General features: G+C 52.0%; 1 protein-coding gene across 3 annotated transcripts in view; it reads right to left on the bottom strand.

Moving 5' to 3' along the window:
• PPP2R2C (protein phosphatase 2 regulatory subunit Bgamma) overlaps positions 1-17,863 on the bottom strand; it is a 232,275-nt gene that overhangs the window by 82,490 nt on the left and 131,922 nt on the right. The window contains exons 1-3 of one of the 3 annotated variants that reach the window (XM_025385948.1): positions 16,087-16,277; positions 14,930-14,935; positions 9,001-9,121 (exon numbers count right to left, since the gene is read on the bottom strand). The exons of the other annotated variants lie outside the window; for them this stretch is intronic. Coding sequence (XP_025241733.1) covers positions 9,001-9,040 — 40 coding nt within the window. The 5' untranslated portion in view covers positions 9,041-9,121; positions 14,930-14,935; positions 16,087-16,277. Of the gene's footprint in view, positions 1-9,000; positions 9,122-14,929; positions 14,936-16,086; positions 16,278-17,863 lie in introns of those variants that run through there. 3 annotated transcript variants of the gene reach the window in all.

Genomic DNA, 17,863 nt, shown 5'->3' with positions numbered 1-17,863 from the left:
ACCCGGGTAGCACGCTTGTCACTCTAAAGGTCTGGAGGGACGGCCTTAAGTTGCCTACTGAGAAAGCAATCACCGGAGGGGCTCATTAGGAAATCATGGTCCCTGGAAATTCTGAGTTGTGGAGGGACCCTGGCGTGGGGCCTAGGAATCTGTATTTAACGGACTCCAAGGGGGGTTCTAAGGAGGCAGGTGCCCATGAGGAAGCAGGGGTCTGCACCAAGCACAAAGGCGGGGAGGCATGGAAAAGCGAGGTGGATTCAGGGCGCCCGCAAATGGCAGTGGAGATTCTGAGACACAGTGGGCAGAGCAGGTGAGGGGGTTCCATGCGTGCTGAGAGGCAGACAAGGGAGCGCCAACTGCGGTCAGGTCCGCCAGGCCCCGTGCCCTTCCACTGTGCCATCTTGAGCAAGGCACCGCACCTCTGCCTACCTCAACTGCCTCATCAGCAAAGTAAGAACCACGGACATGACCTCCTTCCTAGAGTTACTGGGCAGATTAAGTGAGTGAATAGACATAAGATGCTCAGAAGTGTGTCGGGCACAAAATAAGTGGGATATGAGACTGAGGGCTGCTATTACCACCCTGTGCCTGGCAGTGTGTGGGACTTTATATCCATCATCCCCTGTAATCCTCGCAGCCACCCTGGAAGGTAGCTGCTATTATAATCAGTCTTCCCATTTTACAGATGAGGAAGTCAAGTGAGCGGGTTCCCCAGGTCGCAGACCTCCCACACGGCAGAGCTGGCTCAGGGCGGCTCCATGGCCACTCTGCCCTTCCCACAGCAGCCTGGCTGCTCCCACCTCTGCCTGTTGAGAACAGGAAGCTCAGTGCCCTAAACTGGCTCTCAGCAGGCATTCAACTGTGGCTTGATAAACAATAACTGGATAATAAGTGCTGAACAAATGAATGGGGGGGGAGAAGGGATGAACAGACCACAGGGAGGATAAAACCCTCTCTTCCAGCTCAGAGGCAGAAGGAGGATTCCCAATTTAATTATGAGGAAGGGACCCCAAGGGCAATCCCGTGCAGAGCAGTCACACAGCACTTTCATTACTCTTTACGGCTTTCTGGGCCCATTAGCGAATCCCCCAGGTTCCTGGGGGAGTGATTAGATGGAGGGAGGGGCTGGGCCTGCTCCTGGGCCACAGGGGAGGGTCAGGGTCTGGGAAGCAGCCCCTCTTGAATCCAGATGCTGACATGACAACATCACGAAAACCTCATTTGCAAACCCAAATTAGTGCCATCTTGATGATCATATAAAAGAAGGATGGGCCTATAAAGCCAGCCACAGACAAGCGTGGCTATGGGGAACGGCTTTGCGGAGGGGCAGGGAGAGTCCAGAATGAAAGGTTTTGTCATCAAAACCCATTTGGTGACCTATGGATTTGGCATGTGGCTCGATTCTTTGTTTTGTATCCTGGTGGTGGGTGGGGGGGATCTTTTTCCCTTCACTTACCTATTACCAGTCTCATTAATCACAGAGATATAGGGTAGGGACACAAATATATAATAATGAGAATTACAATTCCCACAATTAAATTGAGCATTTATTAAGTGCTTGTGCTGAGCCTCACCCTATTCAGAGCACATTACAAGAACTAACATATTTATTTTTGAACCATTTGAGACATTCTTGCCTTTCTGCTATCTTTGGGTTTGCCTTCCTGAATGTGTCTGATGTGCTTCTTCTTCAAATTGACTCCCATCTAGTCCTGGCCAAAGGGATCTAAAGCCCAGCCAGTGTGGACCAGCACCTTCCATGGGGAAGCTGGTCTTTTATAACTCACTATCATTTTATGCATTTCAAAGCTTAGAAAAATAAAGTTTTTCTAAAACACTGACACCTCGCTGCAATGGGTTAAATGGTGCCCCACAAAAGATATGTACACACTCTTGACTGGTGGGGAGCTCACGCCTGTAACCCCAGCACTTTGGGAGGCCAACACAGGTGGATCGCTTGAGCCCAGGAGTTCAAGACCAGGCTGGGCAACATTCTGTCTAACATCTGTTGGATGAAAACCCTGCCTCTACTAAAGAAAAGACAAAAAAATAAGAAAGAAAAAAATTAGCCAGGTATGGTGGTGCACGCCTGTAATCTCAGCTACTTGGGAGGCTGAGGCAGGAGAATCCATTGAACCTGGGAGGCAGAGGCTGCAGTGAGCTGAGATCGCGCCACTGCACTCCAGCCAGGGCAACAGGGCAAGACTCTCTCTCAAAATAAATAAATAAATATAAAAAATAAAATAAAGAAACAAAAGATATGTCCACATTCTAATCCCTGGAACTTGTGAATGTGACCTTATTTGGAAAAACGGTCTTTGAAGATGTAATTAAGGATTTCGAGATGAGAAGATCATCCTGAATTATCTGAGTAGGCCCTAAATGCAGGGACAAGTGGCTTTATAAGAGACACACAGAGGAGAAGACACAGGGGAAAGAGGAGGAGGTGATGTAAAAACCAAAGCAGAAATTAGAGCAATGTGGCCATAAAGCCAAGAGATGCTGGCAGCCTCTAGAGAAGGAAGAATCTACCCCTACAGGCTACAGAGGGAATGCAGTCCTGTGGACACCATGATTTTGGACTTCTGGACTGTAGAACAGGAATAGTATAAGTTTCTGCTGTTTAAACAACCAAATGTATGATAATATGTTATGGCAGCCACTGCAAGAAACTAACAAGCTCATTAATCAGAGATGAATGTTGATGGCGTGTTACGTGGCCTTAAAAGTGTGAGGCGAGTGGTGGAAGTCAACAATGACCCAGCAAAAACAGGACACAAGAAGTCAGGATGAATGGACTAATCCTGCAAAACTCCAGCAGATTTTAGGAGCATTTATCGCTAGAAACTCAACTGTTTTGTTTTGTTTTGTTTTGTTTTTGAGACAGAGTCTCACTCTGCTGCCCAGGCTGGAGTGCAGTGGCACAATCCCAATTCACTGCAAACTCACCTTCCTGGTTCAAGCGATTCTCCTGCCTCAGTCTCCCAAGTAGCTGGGACAACAGGCACCCACCACCACACCAGGTTAATTATTTTTTTTGTATTTTTAGTAGAGATGGGGTTTCACCATGTTGGTCAGGCTGGTCTTAAACTCCTGACCTCAAGTGATCCGCCTGCCAAAGTGCTGGGATTACAGATGTGAGCCACTGAGTCCAGCCAAGAAACGCAACATTTAGAAGTCAAATACCCTTAGACAAATGGACTGGGAAGTTCTTAAACTATTCAAAAGTGGGCAAAATGGGTTCAAAAATATGTACTTCCCCAAGGATACCAAGTAAAGCCATCATTTAGTGCTGCACCATCCAGTACAGGGACCACCAGCCATGGGTGGCTAATGAGCCCTTGAAATGTGTATAGTCTGAGCTGGGATGGATGATAAGCATAAAACACACCGAATTTTAAAGATTTAATATGAAAAATGAATATAAAATGTCTCAATTACTTTTAGATTGATTACAGTTTATACCATTTTGGATATATAAATTATTACAATTACTTTCACCTGTTTCTTTTTACTTGGATAATGTGGCTATCAGAAGTTTTAAAATTACACATATAGCTTCCGTTACATTTCTATTGCTCAGCACTAACTTAGAGGATGCTGGAAATTATTGGGAATTTAAAAATTAAGTTGTATGTGCTCTTGGGTTGGTTAACAAGAAATTAAAGTGCCAAAAGAGACCCAGACCCCCAAAAGGATGCAAAAACCCCCACAAGGGGCCAAATGTTAGATGAGCTGATACAGACAGTAGAACTGGTTTCTCCTCCTCCCCTTCCCTGGTGCCTAACTGCCCCCAGTACAGGTTCTTCACTGCATGAGCACACTCCCATGCTGCCCTCCACTGATTGGATCAAGAAGTAGCCACACCCTCCTAGAGGCAGCCAATCACCAGGCCGCCCAGAGAACTGAGCCAATCATCTTTCTCTCCCAGGATGCGTGAGAACCTGGGCCACAGTGAGCAGTAAGGATTCATTGGGGAGGTAGGATGGTATAAACTGAGGCCACCCCGGAGCACAGACAATCCAGAGCAGGCGAGTGGTTTCAGACCTCAGCTGCAGGGCAATTACAGCGTGCTTAATTAGTATTTGGATTTCTTGACCCTGGCTCCTGCAAGCCTGGGCGGGGCCTGGGAATCTGAATTTTAAACAAGCCCCTGAGCACTTGGGCCACAGGTGATCTGCGGGCCACCCTGAGAAACTCCAAGGGCGGAGGATGCAGAGGCAGTGGGTACAGAGAATGGAGCCTGGGGAGTGGACAGGGGACTGGAGCTGGTCAGGGGTGTCACTGTCTCGAGGGCCTCTCAAGGATCCTGTGGCTTTTTTTGGGATTACAAATATTCACCTTTTATTTTAAATAAAATACTTGTTGATTTTTTTAAACATTAAAAGATGCCAAGTGTTGCATTTTATTCACCACCCCGGACAATTAAAACTGTGGAGATGTAGGCAAACAGCTAGAGTGAAAGCACATATAAAAGGACCATACTGGAATTAAATTTTTTTAAATCCGGGAGAAAATAGCAGTGTGTGTTCCCTGTGGCACCCAGCATTGTGCAGCACCCATTGGGTCCATTTTATTACACAAAATACAGAGAACAGGAACTATACGACCAAATAATTGCTATATTGCAGGAAGGTAATCAAGGCATCATTTTATAACGAACTTTTATTTTAAAAATAAATACATTTTATGCTTAAAAATATACCATAAAGCAAAGGAGAAAGACAAAAATGAAACAATGTCACCTTGGTCTAGGACTTGTGAGAGTGCAGCTGACTCCCAGGCCAGAGAGAAAATAAGACCCATTCAGGATGGTGTCAGTGAGTTTCCTGGAAGACAGGCCAGTGATGCCAGGCCCCAGGCCCACTAGCGTGGAACGGAGGGACTGAGAGCCCCACGCCCCAAATAACAGCTCAGCCCACCTTTTGGGGCTGACCTGAGATGTGCCCAGAGCAGCCAGCCTGTGAGGAAGAGGACTGGAGGAGGCAGGCACTGGGGACAGGTCTCGCTGCAGGAGAGTAAAGTGCTACCGTCACTGGCCAAAGAGTAGCGAGAGGGAGGCACAGAAGCACCACAGCCGAGACTCCCTGTGACCACAGACCAGAGGCTGCCACCCCCCATATCCCAGCCCTGGGGACACTGAGGTTGGTCGGGGTTCAGGACTCACCCCAAGTCATGGGTGGAGCTGGGGATAGAGCTAAGAGGAGAACTCAGGTCTCTGGCCCCAGGGAACACACCCCGCTCCCCAAACACGCAGTCCTCTTTTATCCTCCAAGCCTTTGCCCAGACTTTGCCCTCTGCCTGGAACACCCTTCCTATCTTATCTAACATCTGGTGGATGAAAGTTCCATTTTCGCCTCCAACTGAAGCCTTCCCTGCTTTCAGGGTTCGGGAAAATCTGCTCTCAGCAAGTAGAGTTTAAAGCGGGCCAGTCTGGTGTCACCATCTGCATGACATGTGTCCCTCAGAGGCCTTTACTTAAGCAGAGGGGGCTCCAGCTCCACACCACTGGGCAGGCTGGCTCAGGGCAGACACCCAGGCTCAGAAGGAGGCTCCCAGGCCTCACGCCCACTCTTTTTAGAGCGCAAAGGTGGGAGCCATCCCCACGGCCTCAGCGAGCTGATGAAGCTGAGTGTGAGCTGTGATTATACCAGGCTCGAGTCTGCTGGGGTACTGGGAGCAGGCTGGGCACGCTCGTTCGCACAGAGCCTAATGAAGCGTCCCGTGTTCTACAAACCTCAGCGTGTGATTTAATTAGCCCTCCGTTCCGGGTATGCCCTCGTCACCCATCATGGACAAAAGGGACTCTCGAACCCTGACCGGGGGGTAGCAGCCATGAGCGAGTAACTGGGGCGTGCACTAGAAGCAGCTCCAGCAGTAGCAGAGCAGTGACCCTGTGTACCCATTAGCTAGTGAGGTCTGGGATTTCAGTTCGGATTTAGGTGGAAAGCAGAGTATCAAAAAGATGGAGATGGGCAGAGAGGCACGCCAGGCGGTAGGTACTGTGTGGGGAAAGGTGCAGCAGAAATGTGCGTGGTATGCCACACTGGCTGGTCTGCACGCGTGTGAGGGGGTGTGGTTGGACGTGAAGCAACTGCGTACACCTGCCTAATATCACAGTGGAGACATGGAGAAGCCCAGCTCTGCCACTTACCACCCCAGTGAGCCTGACCAGGTCACCCTTTCTCAGAAACATGTGCTCAGCACCAAAGTCCTTCATGAACGTTGACCTCACTAGATCCTCACAACAGCCCTATGGAGTAGGGACTACCATTCCCCCCATTTTATTCATTTATTTAGAGACAGAGTCTCACTCTGTCACCCAGGATGGAGTGCAGTGGTACGGTCTCCGCTCACTGCAGCCTCGACCCTCCCAGGTTCCAGCAATCCTCCCACCTCAGCCCCTCCAAGTAGCTGGGACTACAGGCGCATGCCACTACGCCTGGCTAATTTTTGTATTTTTTGTAGAGACGGAGTTTCGCCATGTTCCCCAGGCTGGTCTTGAACTCCTGAGCTCAAGTGACCTACCCACCTCGGCCTCCCAAAGTGCTTGGGTTACAGGTGTGAGCCACCAGTACCTGGCCCCTAATCCCATTTTAATGATGAATAAATGGAGGGCCAGAGAGAGTAAGTAACATGCCCACGGTCACACAGCCAGGAAGTAGTGGGGCCAGGACTCCAGCCCCCACCATCCTCCTCCTCACCACTGCACCTTTCAGCCCCGCTAGGGGGACCCTGCTGCCAGCCTCACAGGGCTGGAGTAAATACTGGTGCTGATGGCATGACGCTCCCAGCCCAGGCTGGCACGCAGCAGGAGCAGCAGGAAGGAGGTGCCTCCTCCCATCATTCCTCCCTAGTAAGCCCCTGCTCCATGCTAATTCCATTTCTCCCTAAACTGCCCATACTCTTGTTGGTGCCTCTTAAATTCTCTAATTTGTGTCTGTACTCCACCCTGACTTTTCTAACAGCCCTCTATCCCAGTGGCCCTGCCATGTTCCTTGGCTACTTAACATCCCCGGTGCATCATCTAGGAAATGGCAATAATTAACGATTAAACGAGTTAATAGTTGGAAGGTGCTTAGAACTGTCATTCCAGAAGACTGATCCCACCTGAACATGAGCTCCTCAGAGCTAGTTCCATCATGTCCGGCTCTGGCCCCCACAGGCCCTGGCCCCAAAAGGATGGATCACACAGGAGCCTGGCAAATCCTCACTGAATGGTCAGCTTGTTTAAAAGACACTGGGTCAAAAGTCAGTTTTAATGGCATCATAATAGTTTCAAAAGACATTCTCTTAATGACTTCAGAAGGTGATGACTATTTGCCAGTCAAAACCAGGGAAGAGGAAGCTGAAGGGATGGAACAGAGCACTGACTTCTAAACCACATTCAGGGGCTGTGCAAGAGACTGTAACTGTTCACCTTACTGACCCCACAAAGTAACTCCAGTGGAGGAGCCCCTGCCCTCATTTCACCAGTGAGAAAAATGAGGCCCTGGGAGGGAAAGCTGCCTACCTAATATCACAGGGGCTCACCCCTCTGTTTCTATCTTCCCAACACACAGCAGGCACGTAGATGCCAGCTGTGTGCTTGAATAAGAAATGAAGGAACACCCAAGTCACACAGCTCCTGAAGGGCACAGTTGGGGTTTGAAACCCGATCTGAGTGCTGTTTCGAAATGGCTCCCAACCTAGTGCCTGTGTGCCATGGATGTTACAATGTGTCTTCTCTTATGAATCTGGCAGCACCCTCCTTTGCAGCCCTGCGGAGAGAAGGCTGATTGAGGATGGTCACAGATGGAATGGCTGTGTCCCCTCAAATTCATATGTGGAAACCCTAACCCCAAGATGATGGTGTTAGGAGGTGGGGCCTTTGGGAGGTGATGGGGTCATGAGGGTGGAGCCCCCATGAATGCGATTAGTGCCCTTAGAAGAAGGGCCCATGAGAGCTCTCTTGCCCCTTCCCCCACGTGAGGATACAACAGGAAGTCGCCACCTGTGAACCAGGAAGAGGGCCTTCAACAGACACTGAACCTGCTGGCACCTTCATCTTGGACTTCCTAGCTCTAGAACTGTTAGAAATGTTTCTGTTGTTTATGAACCACCCAGGCTATGGTATCTTTGTTATGGCAGCACCAACAGACTAAGACAGACTCTAACAGTATCATAAGCCTCCACCCATGAAACTTACGCAGTCATTTTCTTACAGATTGCCTGCTATTTCCCCTAAGACTAAACAGAGTGAGCATGCACAGTCATGCAAGCACACAATCTCACACTCACATTCACACACATGCCAATGTGCTCGGACATATATGTGCACACACAGTTGTACATACACACTAACACACAGTCATGTACTCGCACACACATTGCCATGTGCTTACACCCAGGCATGCCCACTTACCTGCATGCACATTCACACAATACACACTGACACACTTCCACACTCATGCATGTGTGCACACACAGGTCATAAGCAGAGGCTGAACTGCCTGTTCCTTCAGATACTCAGGGTCAAAGCTACTCAGGGTCAGAGCCTCCAGAGGTGAGAACTTGCCCAATTTCATCACTTATGGAGCACACTTAGTGAGCCCAACACAGCCCATCTCAGCTGGTAGTTAAATCTGCCAGGCAGATGCTGGTGGGTGCGCATCCCAGAGGCTGGGGATGTTTGTCCTGGTGCAGTCATCAGAGCAAGACCCGACCCTGCCAGGAGAGAACTTCCTGCCGCCTCTCAGCCTGCACAGCAGCACACACCTGTTCCGTTCCTGATGAGGGGAAAGCTCACATATCCCCTGAGGGCCAGGGATGACCCCCATTTTCATTCTGACACCCCAACAATCCTGGTGGTGGCAGCTGGGGTCACTGAGACTCTGAGAAGTGGAGACTGGCCAGAGGCCACAGCTAGCAGGGGACTGTGCTGGGGCTCCCACTCAGGGCTGGCCAGCTCCACGACGGGGACCCTCCCAACCATCACGATCCCCCATAGTCCCTGCTCACCCATGTCTCTCCTTCCCATCAGCGTCTTTGTTATACTCATCAGAATTAGGCTGCTCCCTGGTGGCTCTGCAGTTGGCCACTGCCATGTTGCCAGTCAATGGCCAAAACCAGATCTATGTGGCTCTGCACTGGACAGTAATATAAGTTTTGCCTGTGTGTGTGTGTGTGTGTGTGTGTGTGTGTGTGTGTACAGGTAAACAAACATTGAAAGAAATAAAATATGGCCTAGTATGCCTTTTTCCTCCTCCTGGCTGGAGCTAGAACCAGCTGGAGCTAGAACCGGCTGGAGCTAGAACCGGCTGGAGCTAGAACCGGCTGGAGCTAGAACTGGCTGGAGCTAGAACTGGCATGAGCTGGTAAGTTCCTCGGAGGCCAGGCAGGCAGTGGAGTGATTCGGCAGCACCCTGCATTACTTCCTACATGTACGAGAAGAACCAGTTCCATGGACCGGAGCTAGGCTCGCAAACTCTCTGATCATGGGCACAGTGGGCATTCCGTGGAAACTAACAAAAGAGCTTTCCCATTTGCAGGCAGCTCCAGGGTTCGTCGCTGGGATGAGGGAAGTCAGGCAGAAAGCAGGAGGCTGGCGGAAGGAGCACCAGGCAAGCAGCAGTCTCTTTTAGCCTCAAGGATAGCTTCAGGCCCCAACATCAACTAGTCACTCAGGACAGCACTTTATAGTTTACACAGACAGCCAGTATCTGGATCTCATTTCACCATGTCAACGAGCCCTACGAGATGGGCAGGAGGTTCCTACTGGTATATGGATGGGGAAACTGAGGCTCAGAGAAGCAAGGGGGAAGGGAGGGGAACTCTTGTTGGGCTCCTAATGCACCCACAAGGCCCTGGGCTGGGTGGAGGGAGGAACAGGGGGTGGGAGAGCCCAATGGGAATCACTACGCCATCACTCCCTCCTAGCTGTGCAACCTCAGGCCAGTTGCCTAACCCCTCTGAGCTTCAGGGGCCTCATCTGAAAGCCCGGATGAAAAGCCCTCCGTCCCTGGCCGCCTGTGGATGCTCGCCACATGTGCTTAGTTTTCCTGAACAGCCTGCTCCCCTTTCTCTGTGAACTCAGGGTCACCCTCCCAGTGATCATAGGAACCCAGGGTCCACAGGAGAGCATCTTGCTCACACGACAGGAAGGGATGGTGTCAGGAACAAGTGCCGGTATCTGGGGGCACAGGGCCATGGAATGCCAGGACAGTGGACAAAAGGCCCCATCCTCCCACAGAGCTGCTGCCTCACAGTGTGTGCGCCTCTTCCACATGCTGGAGGACCTGCCAGGGCCTTCTCTCTTGGAGGTGAATATCAGGGGGGCTTTCAAAGGGATCAAACCGGCCAGCGCCAGCGTGTCCACCATTACAGCTGGCCTGGGGGCTCAGAGCCCCTCTGAAACTACCAATGGCACATCCCAAGGTCAGACCGCCAGCCGCTTCAACCCATTTGCATTTGGCAGACGTTCAGCCTCTTATTTCAAAGGCAAATGTATGCTTGCTTCACTGTTTCTGCTTTTTTAAAGCAAAGAAAAAGAAAAGCTTTCCCAGCCTGGGGCTCAAGCATGTCTGGGTCACCGTGACAGCGACACTTTGAAAACCACCTCCAGGTGCCTCCAGTCAGGGTAAGCAATCTTTCTCAGAACCCACGCTGATCCAGGCCGAGGGGAACCTCAGCTGCGAGGGGGGCACTGTCACTCAGAGGACGGCCCTCACCCACAGCTCATTCCAGACACCGGAGCAGCCACCAGGAAAGGCTTGGCCAAGTCACCGTGCCTCAATCGGCAGCATTCCAGCAGACTTCTGACATTCAAGCCTGAATCCTGCAGAAGCGGGCAGCAGTGAGGGGCTTTGAAGAGCTGTGGTCACCCAGGAAGGGAACTGAAAGTCATCCAGTCCAACCCTCTCTGGTGTCTGAATCCTTCTACAACAGACTTCCAGGTAGTCCTCCAGCCAAGACTAACATACCTCCTATGATGGGGAGCTCACTACCACATTACACAGCTATTAAGATAGCTCTGATGGTGAAAGCATTCTTCTTCTAAATTTTCCTCCTGGGAGTTTCCCTCAGCTGGTCCAATTCTGCCAGCTGGGCCCAAACAGAGCACCCCAACTCCTTTATCCACAGGATCAGTGACCAGGACCCCAGTACCAATTTTTTATCCCAAGTTCCTAGCAGTCCCTGCTGTCACCCTGGGTCTTTCTATCTGGATTTCTCACCAGCAATTTAAATACAACATGTCTAAGACTAAGCCTGCCATTTTCCAAAGGCAACCTACTCCTCTACCACCTTCGCCCACCAGCCTAACTGGAAAGCCGGAGTGAGCTCAACGGTCCTCCCTCCCTCATCTTCCGTGACAAGGATATGACAATCGGCTACCCGTGTGCCCAGCCCTGGGGTGGCTTCCTCAGGTGCACACAACTACCCCCACGATGGGCGATTTTCCCCATTTTACAACAGAGAAAACTGAGGTTCAGAAAGGTCACATAAAGTCACACCACCACCGAGAGTAGGAGCCAGGATTCAAACCCAGGTCTGACTCAAAGCCTCTTTCCACCATCCCATGAAAATGCTCAGAGGCATTTCAGCACAACCTGCGGATGTCCCTCCTAGCTCCTCCTGATCCTCACCTCTGCCCCAGCTCAGCACTCGCCACCAGGGTCTCCAGCACTGCCCACCCCATCCCTCCAGCAGGAGTTTTCCCAACAGAAAGCAGCTGTGGCCCCCGGGGTGAAGCAGGATTCCTGGCTGCACCCAGTGGCCTGCAGGCTCCTCTTGTCCCTGCTCCCCTCCCCCATCCTCTGCTGCAGCCACCCTGATGCGCTGGCCAGGCATGAGCTGCCAACATGCCCTCTACCCCGAGACCACAGACGCCAAGCAGCAGCACTGGGCTCTGAGTCCAGATCCTTCCACTTCGGGAACCCTGCAGGAGGGCTGGGACCATCTGGCAGGGCTGGGGGAGGAGGGAGACACTTCTTCCAAGCCTGCTGGGCCCCCTGTGTGTGCCCCAGGGGAAGGCTCCTGGCCTCTCTCCCCACCTGCATTGGAGGGAGAGTGGCTGACTCTGGAGTACTGGGGAGGGAGATGGGAAAGAGTCCAGCCCCGCCTCTCCCCTCCTCCTGGGGGAGAACAGCCAGGGGACACTGTACTCTGCTCCACGCTCCCCTGCTCCCTCCACGCCTGCCTGCTGGGGTCCAGCACTGGGGAAGCCCACCGGGCCCCTGCACTTAAGCCAGGTCCTGCAGCACTGGCAGCTGGGCAGTGGCAGTGAGGTTCCGTGTCTCTGTTTGCTGCCCCGTTTGGCTTCTGCTCCATGGGTCCAGCTCCTGGGCGGGGAGGGGGATGCCATTTACCAGACCCCCTTGCAGACCCCACAGAGCGGGAGGGAGTAAGAGAACAAGGAAGGGTCCAGGTGGTAATGCTGCTTCTGAGAAAACAAGCATAGCCATCAGCAGGCCCTGTGCACGGGATTTTCACAGGGACCTACCTCGGGGTTACATGAATTAAGGACGTGACCATTACCCCCGTTTCACTGTCTGCTACCCAGGCCTTGGGAATCTTCCAATGAGAAGAACCACCTTTTCTGGGGGTCCTGCCTCCCTCTTCATGACCTAAGTTTGCCCCCGCTGGGTGGTAGCCAGCCCCTGCCCTGCACGCTGAGAACAAGCCTCAAGTTCCCAGGATCCCAAAGACAACACCACGGGGCATGTTTCCAGGCCCAGTCTGCCTGGCACACCCATGCCAGGTCCCTCTGGGCGTTGCCCAGGCTTCTAGATAAACATGTTCTCCTGCTGAGGCTTTCAGGCACCCCCCGGGGACCCCAGTCCATGGCCACAGCCTTGCAGCAGTGAGTCCGAGGTGCCTCCAGTGAGGGCAGGCAGGCTTTCTCAGAACCCGCACTGAGCTAGGCAGAGGGGAACCTCGGCTGCATGGGGGGTATGGTCGCTCAGAGGACAGCCCTCGTTCACAGCTCATTCCGGACACCCAGAGCAGCCAGCAGGAAAGGCTCAGCGAAGTCACCAAGCCTCAAACGGCAGCATCCCAGCAGATTTCTGTCATTTGACCCAACGATTTGAGATGACGGAGGCTCCCCTTAGCTCTGGCAGATGTGGCCTGACCCTCCACCACTGGGACAATGCCTCCAGCGGGCAGGGGCTCTGGAAAGGGAACGAGGGGGTGGAGAGAAGCGGGCTGGGGTCCTCGTTCTGCCCCTCACCTTGCCTTGCCGCCTTGGGAAGTCACTTGCTTCTTTGGGCATCTGTAAAACGGGGTGATCATAGCAACCTACGGACAGTGCTGGGACAGGAAGGATGTGGGCAAGTGGACATGAACTGCTCTGGACAGAGAGTGGCCTTGACAAAAACGTGGGGCTCAACCATTCAGAGCCACCCACCCACAGGGCCATTGCCCAGGTGCCCCTGGGCGCCTGGCTCCTCATGCTCTGGTCACCCCATCCTCAGGATGGCCCTGACAGGCAGGACTTGCTATACCCTCCTGGAGAGGAAGCTAAAGCCCAGCAAGGTTAAGACACTCATCAAGGGCCACACAGCCGCTGCCATGCAGCAAAGCTGGAATTCAAGTCTGGGTCTAGCTCCAACTCCATGCTCCTGTCACCCACTAGCGTGCTTAAAAATCATTCTCCTCTAAACTCCTGCATCTCCCGGGTGAACCTCAGCCCCAGCATTCTGGCTACGCTAGGGTAGGGTAGGGTCAAATCGCCCCTGGGCCTGGGCACCCTCAACAACCCCCACACAGGCCGAGCTGCTCCCCCCGAGCCATCAGTCCCTGTGCTGGGTTCACCTCACTTCAGAGATGACTCAGCCAGAGTCCTGTGCTCCCAAAGGGACAATGGCGTGCCATGGAAGTCACTGCTAGGATGGAGGGAAGCACAGAGGACTCGGGTCTCAGAGGAAGACCTGCTCCCGCCTGCTGGGTGGTCAGACAGGCTTCTGGAAGTGTTCCCCATTCTTCAAGCAGATCTCCCCCGAGCTCGGCCTGCCCTGTACTAAGTGCTGTGCCTGGTTCTGGGGAGTAAAGTGTGAAGCAGACAGCAGGCCTGGGCACAGAGACAGGAGGCAGACGGCAGCCCAGCGCTTCCCCTGGGTCCTCCCTCAGGGAAACCATCATTATTGCCGCTGACAGGGGAGGAAACTGTGCCCACTCAGCTTCGTATGCCGCGAGGGCTCCTTAAGGGCAAAATCAATGACATCCAGCCGGAGAGCTAAGAATGTTTTCTGCATTTCTAAAGGGTTGTGAAACAAACAACAAACAAATGACAACAAAACAAAGAAAAATATGCAACAGATCCCAGCACTTTGGGAGGCTGAGGCGGGCGGATCACCTGAGGTACGGAGTTCCAGACCAGCCTGGCCAACATGGAGAAATGCCATCTCTACTAAAACCACACACACAAAAATTAGCCGAGCGTGGTGGCATGTGCCTGTAATCCCAGCTACTCAGGAGGCTAAGGCAGGAGAATCGCTTGAACCTGGGAGGTGGCGGTTGCAGTGAGCTGAGATGGCGCCACTGCCACTGCACTCCTAGGCCACAGAGTGAGACTCTGTCTAAAAAAAAAAAAGAAAAGAAGAGAAAAATATGCAACAGAGATTTACACAGACTGCAAAGTCTAAAATATCTACTATCAGGCCCTTCGCAGAAAATCGAACTTGCTCTGAGCCCACACCTCATTTTGCAGAAGAGGAGTATCAGGGACTGAAAGTGAGGGCCTGGGATGGGTCTGTGTATCAGTGTCCTGTGGCTGCTGTAACACATTACTACACACAGACAGCTGGAAAACCATCGAACTTTATCTCTCCTGGTTCTGGAGGCCAGGAGTGTGACATCACGGCGTGGGCAGGCCTGGCTCGCTCTGGAAGCTCTACCGGAGGAGCGGCTCCCTGACTCCCTCCTGGCTTCTGGTGTGTAGATAAATCACCCCAATCTCTGCCTCTGTCATCACACGGCCTTCTTCTCCCTGTGTCTCTGTGTATCCTCTCCTTAGAAGGACACCAGTCATTGGACTTAAGGCCCACTCTAATCCAATATGACCTCATCTTAACTAGTGACATACACAAGAACCCTATTTCCAAATAAGGTCACATTCTGAGGTTCTGAGTGGACATTATTCCTGAGAGAGGGACACATTTAAACCCACTACAGTCTGGAATCCCCAATTTTTCTGCATCCTCTGGAGAACTATATTCTCAGAGGTTCAGACACTTCTGTGTGTGTGTGTGTGTGTGTGTGCATATGTGTACATGTCTCTCTCTCTCTTTCACACACACACACACACACACACACACACAACTACTCCACAAGACAGGTGAGCAAGACTTCCCAAGGACAGGCTGCACAATGACAGGAGGCTGGCACACAGCCATGACAAATGACTTGTTTCTTGCCCAGTCCCACTGCCAATGTCTCCTTCCATCAGAATGTGCCACCAATGATAAAGGTAGAATAAGATCATTCACCGTACATGAATCAAAAGCATGCCCCACACCTGTCCCATTCTATCAACAGCAGGCAGCCAGGGTCTCACAAGTCCAGGGACTTGGGGCTCCATGTGTGGTCTCTCGTCCCAGGGACAGATGTACTTTTTCTGCAAAGTGTCTGCCACACCCTTTGCATGGCTCCGGAGGCAGCTCCCCAAGCCATGGCCCTGCCTTGGGAGCCCAGAGGCACCCCTTCACCCTTTCTGTATGCTCACCTCTGGTTCCCACCTGCTGAGGTCTGAAAAGGGAACCACTGTTGGTTAAGCTCTATCTGTGGGGACACAAACTGTCATCCAGGAAATTATAGGTTTGGTCCTCCAACTAACTCAACAACCACCCGCAGAACAAAAATGGAAAAGCTGATGCCCAATAAGAGGACTGGTTAAACATGAGACAATGGAGCCATGGTTGGAAACCAGACCTCAACGATGACGACACAGATAAATATTTGACATGGAATGACAGCTGGGACATGCCAGGGCCCAGGTCAGTGCTGGAACACATAGGTGCTCACTCAATACTTGTTGGATGTTACTGATGGGATGTGGTAGATGATGTCCCATCAGATGCTTAGCAAGTCTCCTCCTAGGCCACCCACCAGGCAGGCCTCAGAAGGGCAGCGGCCAAGAGCCTGGGGAGCTGGTTCTTCTCGATGTGCCTGAGGAGGGCTTCATGGAGAAAGAGGTGCTTTGTGTGCACCCTCCTTCCTATTTGGGATGTCCCCTCATCAGGTGTGCTCCACAGAAGCGGAGGGGCCACACCTTTCTCTCTGTTCCCCCCAAAACACATGTAGGTATAAGACCTAGGCTCAGCCTATCACACACCACTTCCTGGTTAGCACATGACCAGTGGGGGCCAATCAGATGCTCCCACCTGGACCCAGGCTCCAACGCCACAAAGGGATCATGGCTGTGTATTTAATCATGGTCACACTGGCCGGGCCCTGAAGGCTGCGGGAGTCAGCAGCTGGCCCGACCGGCCAAAGACAAGCCTGTGTTTTCTACTTTTGGGATTCCCAGGCTGCCATTTTAAAAACCTGGTTCTTCCAGGCTTGCTGAATCTGCAAGCCCCAGATGGAGTGATAGTTTGTCCTCATTTTTGCAATTCAGAACACCCCAAGTGACACCTAAGTGTTTGATAAGTGTTTGTGGACTACCCGGAAGTACAGCTCTAGATACTCAGTGTGACCCGCTTTGCACCAGGCCCTCTGCTGGCAGCCAAAATGGCGGCCGTGAAAACGAAGCCCACAGACCTTGCTGGAATGCTCACGGGCAGAGGGACCACGGGACGGTAAACCAGCGAGGCGCCTCCAGACGCGAGGGGGCTGAGAATGAAAAGGAGAGGGCGCGTGGCATAGGACTGCCGAGGGGGAGCCACCTGCACTGGCACTCAGAGGCCAGCCTCCCTGGGGGGCTGACCCCGTTCCTGCCCACCCACTTCACAGTTACCCTAAGCACAGAATGAAACAGGATGTAAAAAGGGCTTTGTGAATAGCCCAGGTCTGCATACCTTCAATAATAGGGTTGTCATCTTACTCTACCTCCCGATAACAAAATGCTTTGTATGGCTGAGCAGAATGTCAGTGAAGTCAATTTGGGAAAGAAATCCCATAATGTTTCAAGAAGAGCTACTCCCTGTTGCAAAAACCGAGTCATGCCCCTGAGACGCTGCAGCCGGATGGCACATTGGTGCAACTTTTTTAGGAAAAAAAACCAGAGTCTTGAGTAGTCAAACCTTTGTTTTTCACAAATACTCAACCACTCTTCAGAGGCACACACCAAAAGGGGGAATTGAGACCCCAGACTTGGGAGGTGGATGAGGCTCCATAAAATATTGACTTTCTAACCAGCCAATAGCAGGGCACTGAAATGGAGACAAGTGCCTCTGGGCTTGGCTGCCACTTGCTTGAGACCAAGGCAGGCGGCGGGGCCTGCACCGTCTCTGGAGGAACACTACTGGATCAGGGTTCCAATATCAGTGCCAACACCCGCCAACAAGCCCTGTGACCCTGACAAATGAGTTCACCTCTCTGAGCCTCAGCATCTTCATTTTTTTATGTGGGGGAAATACTTTGCTGCTAGAGAGAGCCTGAAGAATTACATTTGGAAACTCTTCATTTCTAGGGCCACCATAACAAAGTGCCCCAGACTGTGCCACTTAAACAAAAGAAATCTATTTCCTCACAGTTCTGGAGCTGGAAGTCCAAGATCAAGGTTTCAGCAGGTTGGTTTCTTCTGAGGCCTCTCTCATGGTTTGCAGATGGCTGTCTTCTCCTTGTGTCTTCACCCAAGGAACACACAGTCTTCTTTGTCCTTCTGTGTGTGTCTCTGTCCTAATCTCCTCTTCTTATAAGGACACAGTCATATTGGATCAGG

This window comes from Theropithecus gelada, chromosome 5, assembly GCF_003255815.1.
Source record: "Theropithecus gelada isolate Dixy chromosome 5, Tgel_1.0, whole genome shotgun sequence".
NCBI lineage: Eukaryota > Metazoa > Chordata > Mammalia > Primates > Cercopithecidae > Theropithecus > Theropithecus gelada.
Note: the sequence above shows the minus strand (reverse complement) of the source record. Positions and strands in the feature narration are given on the sequence as shown.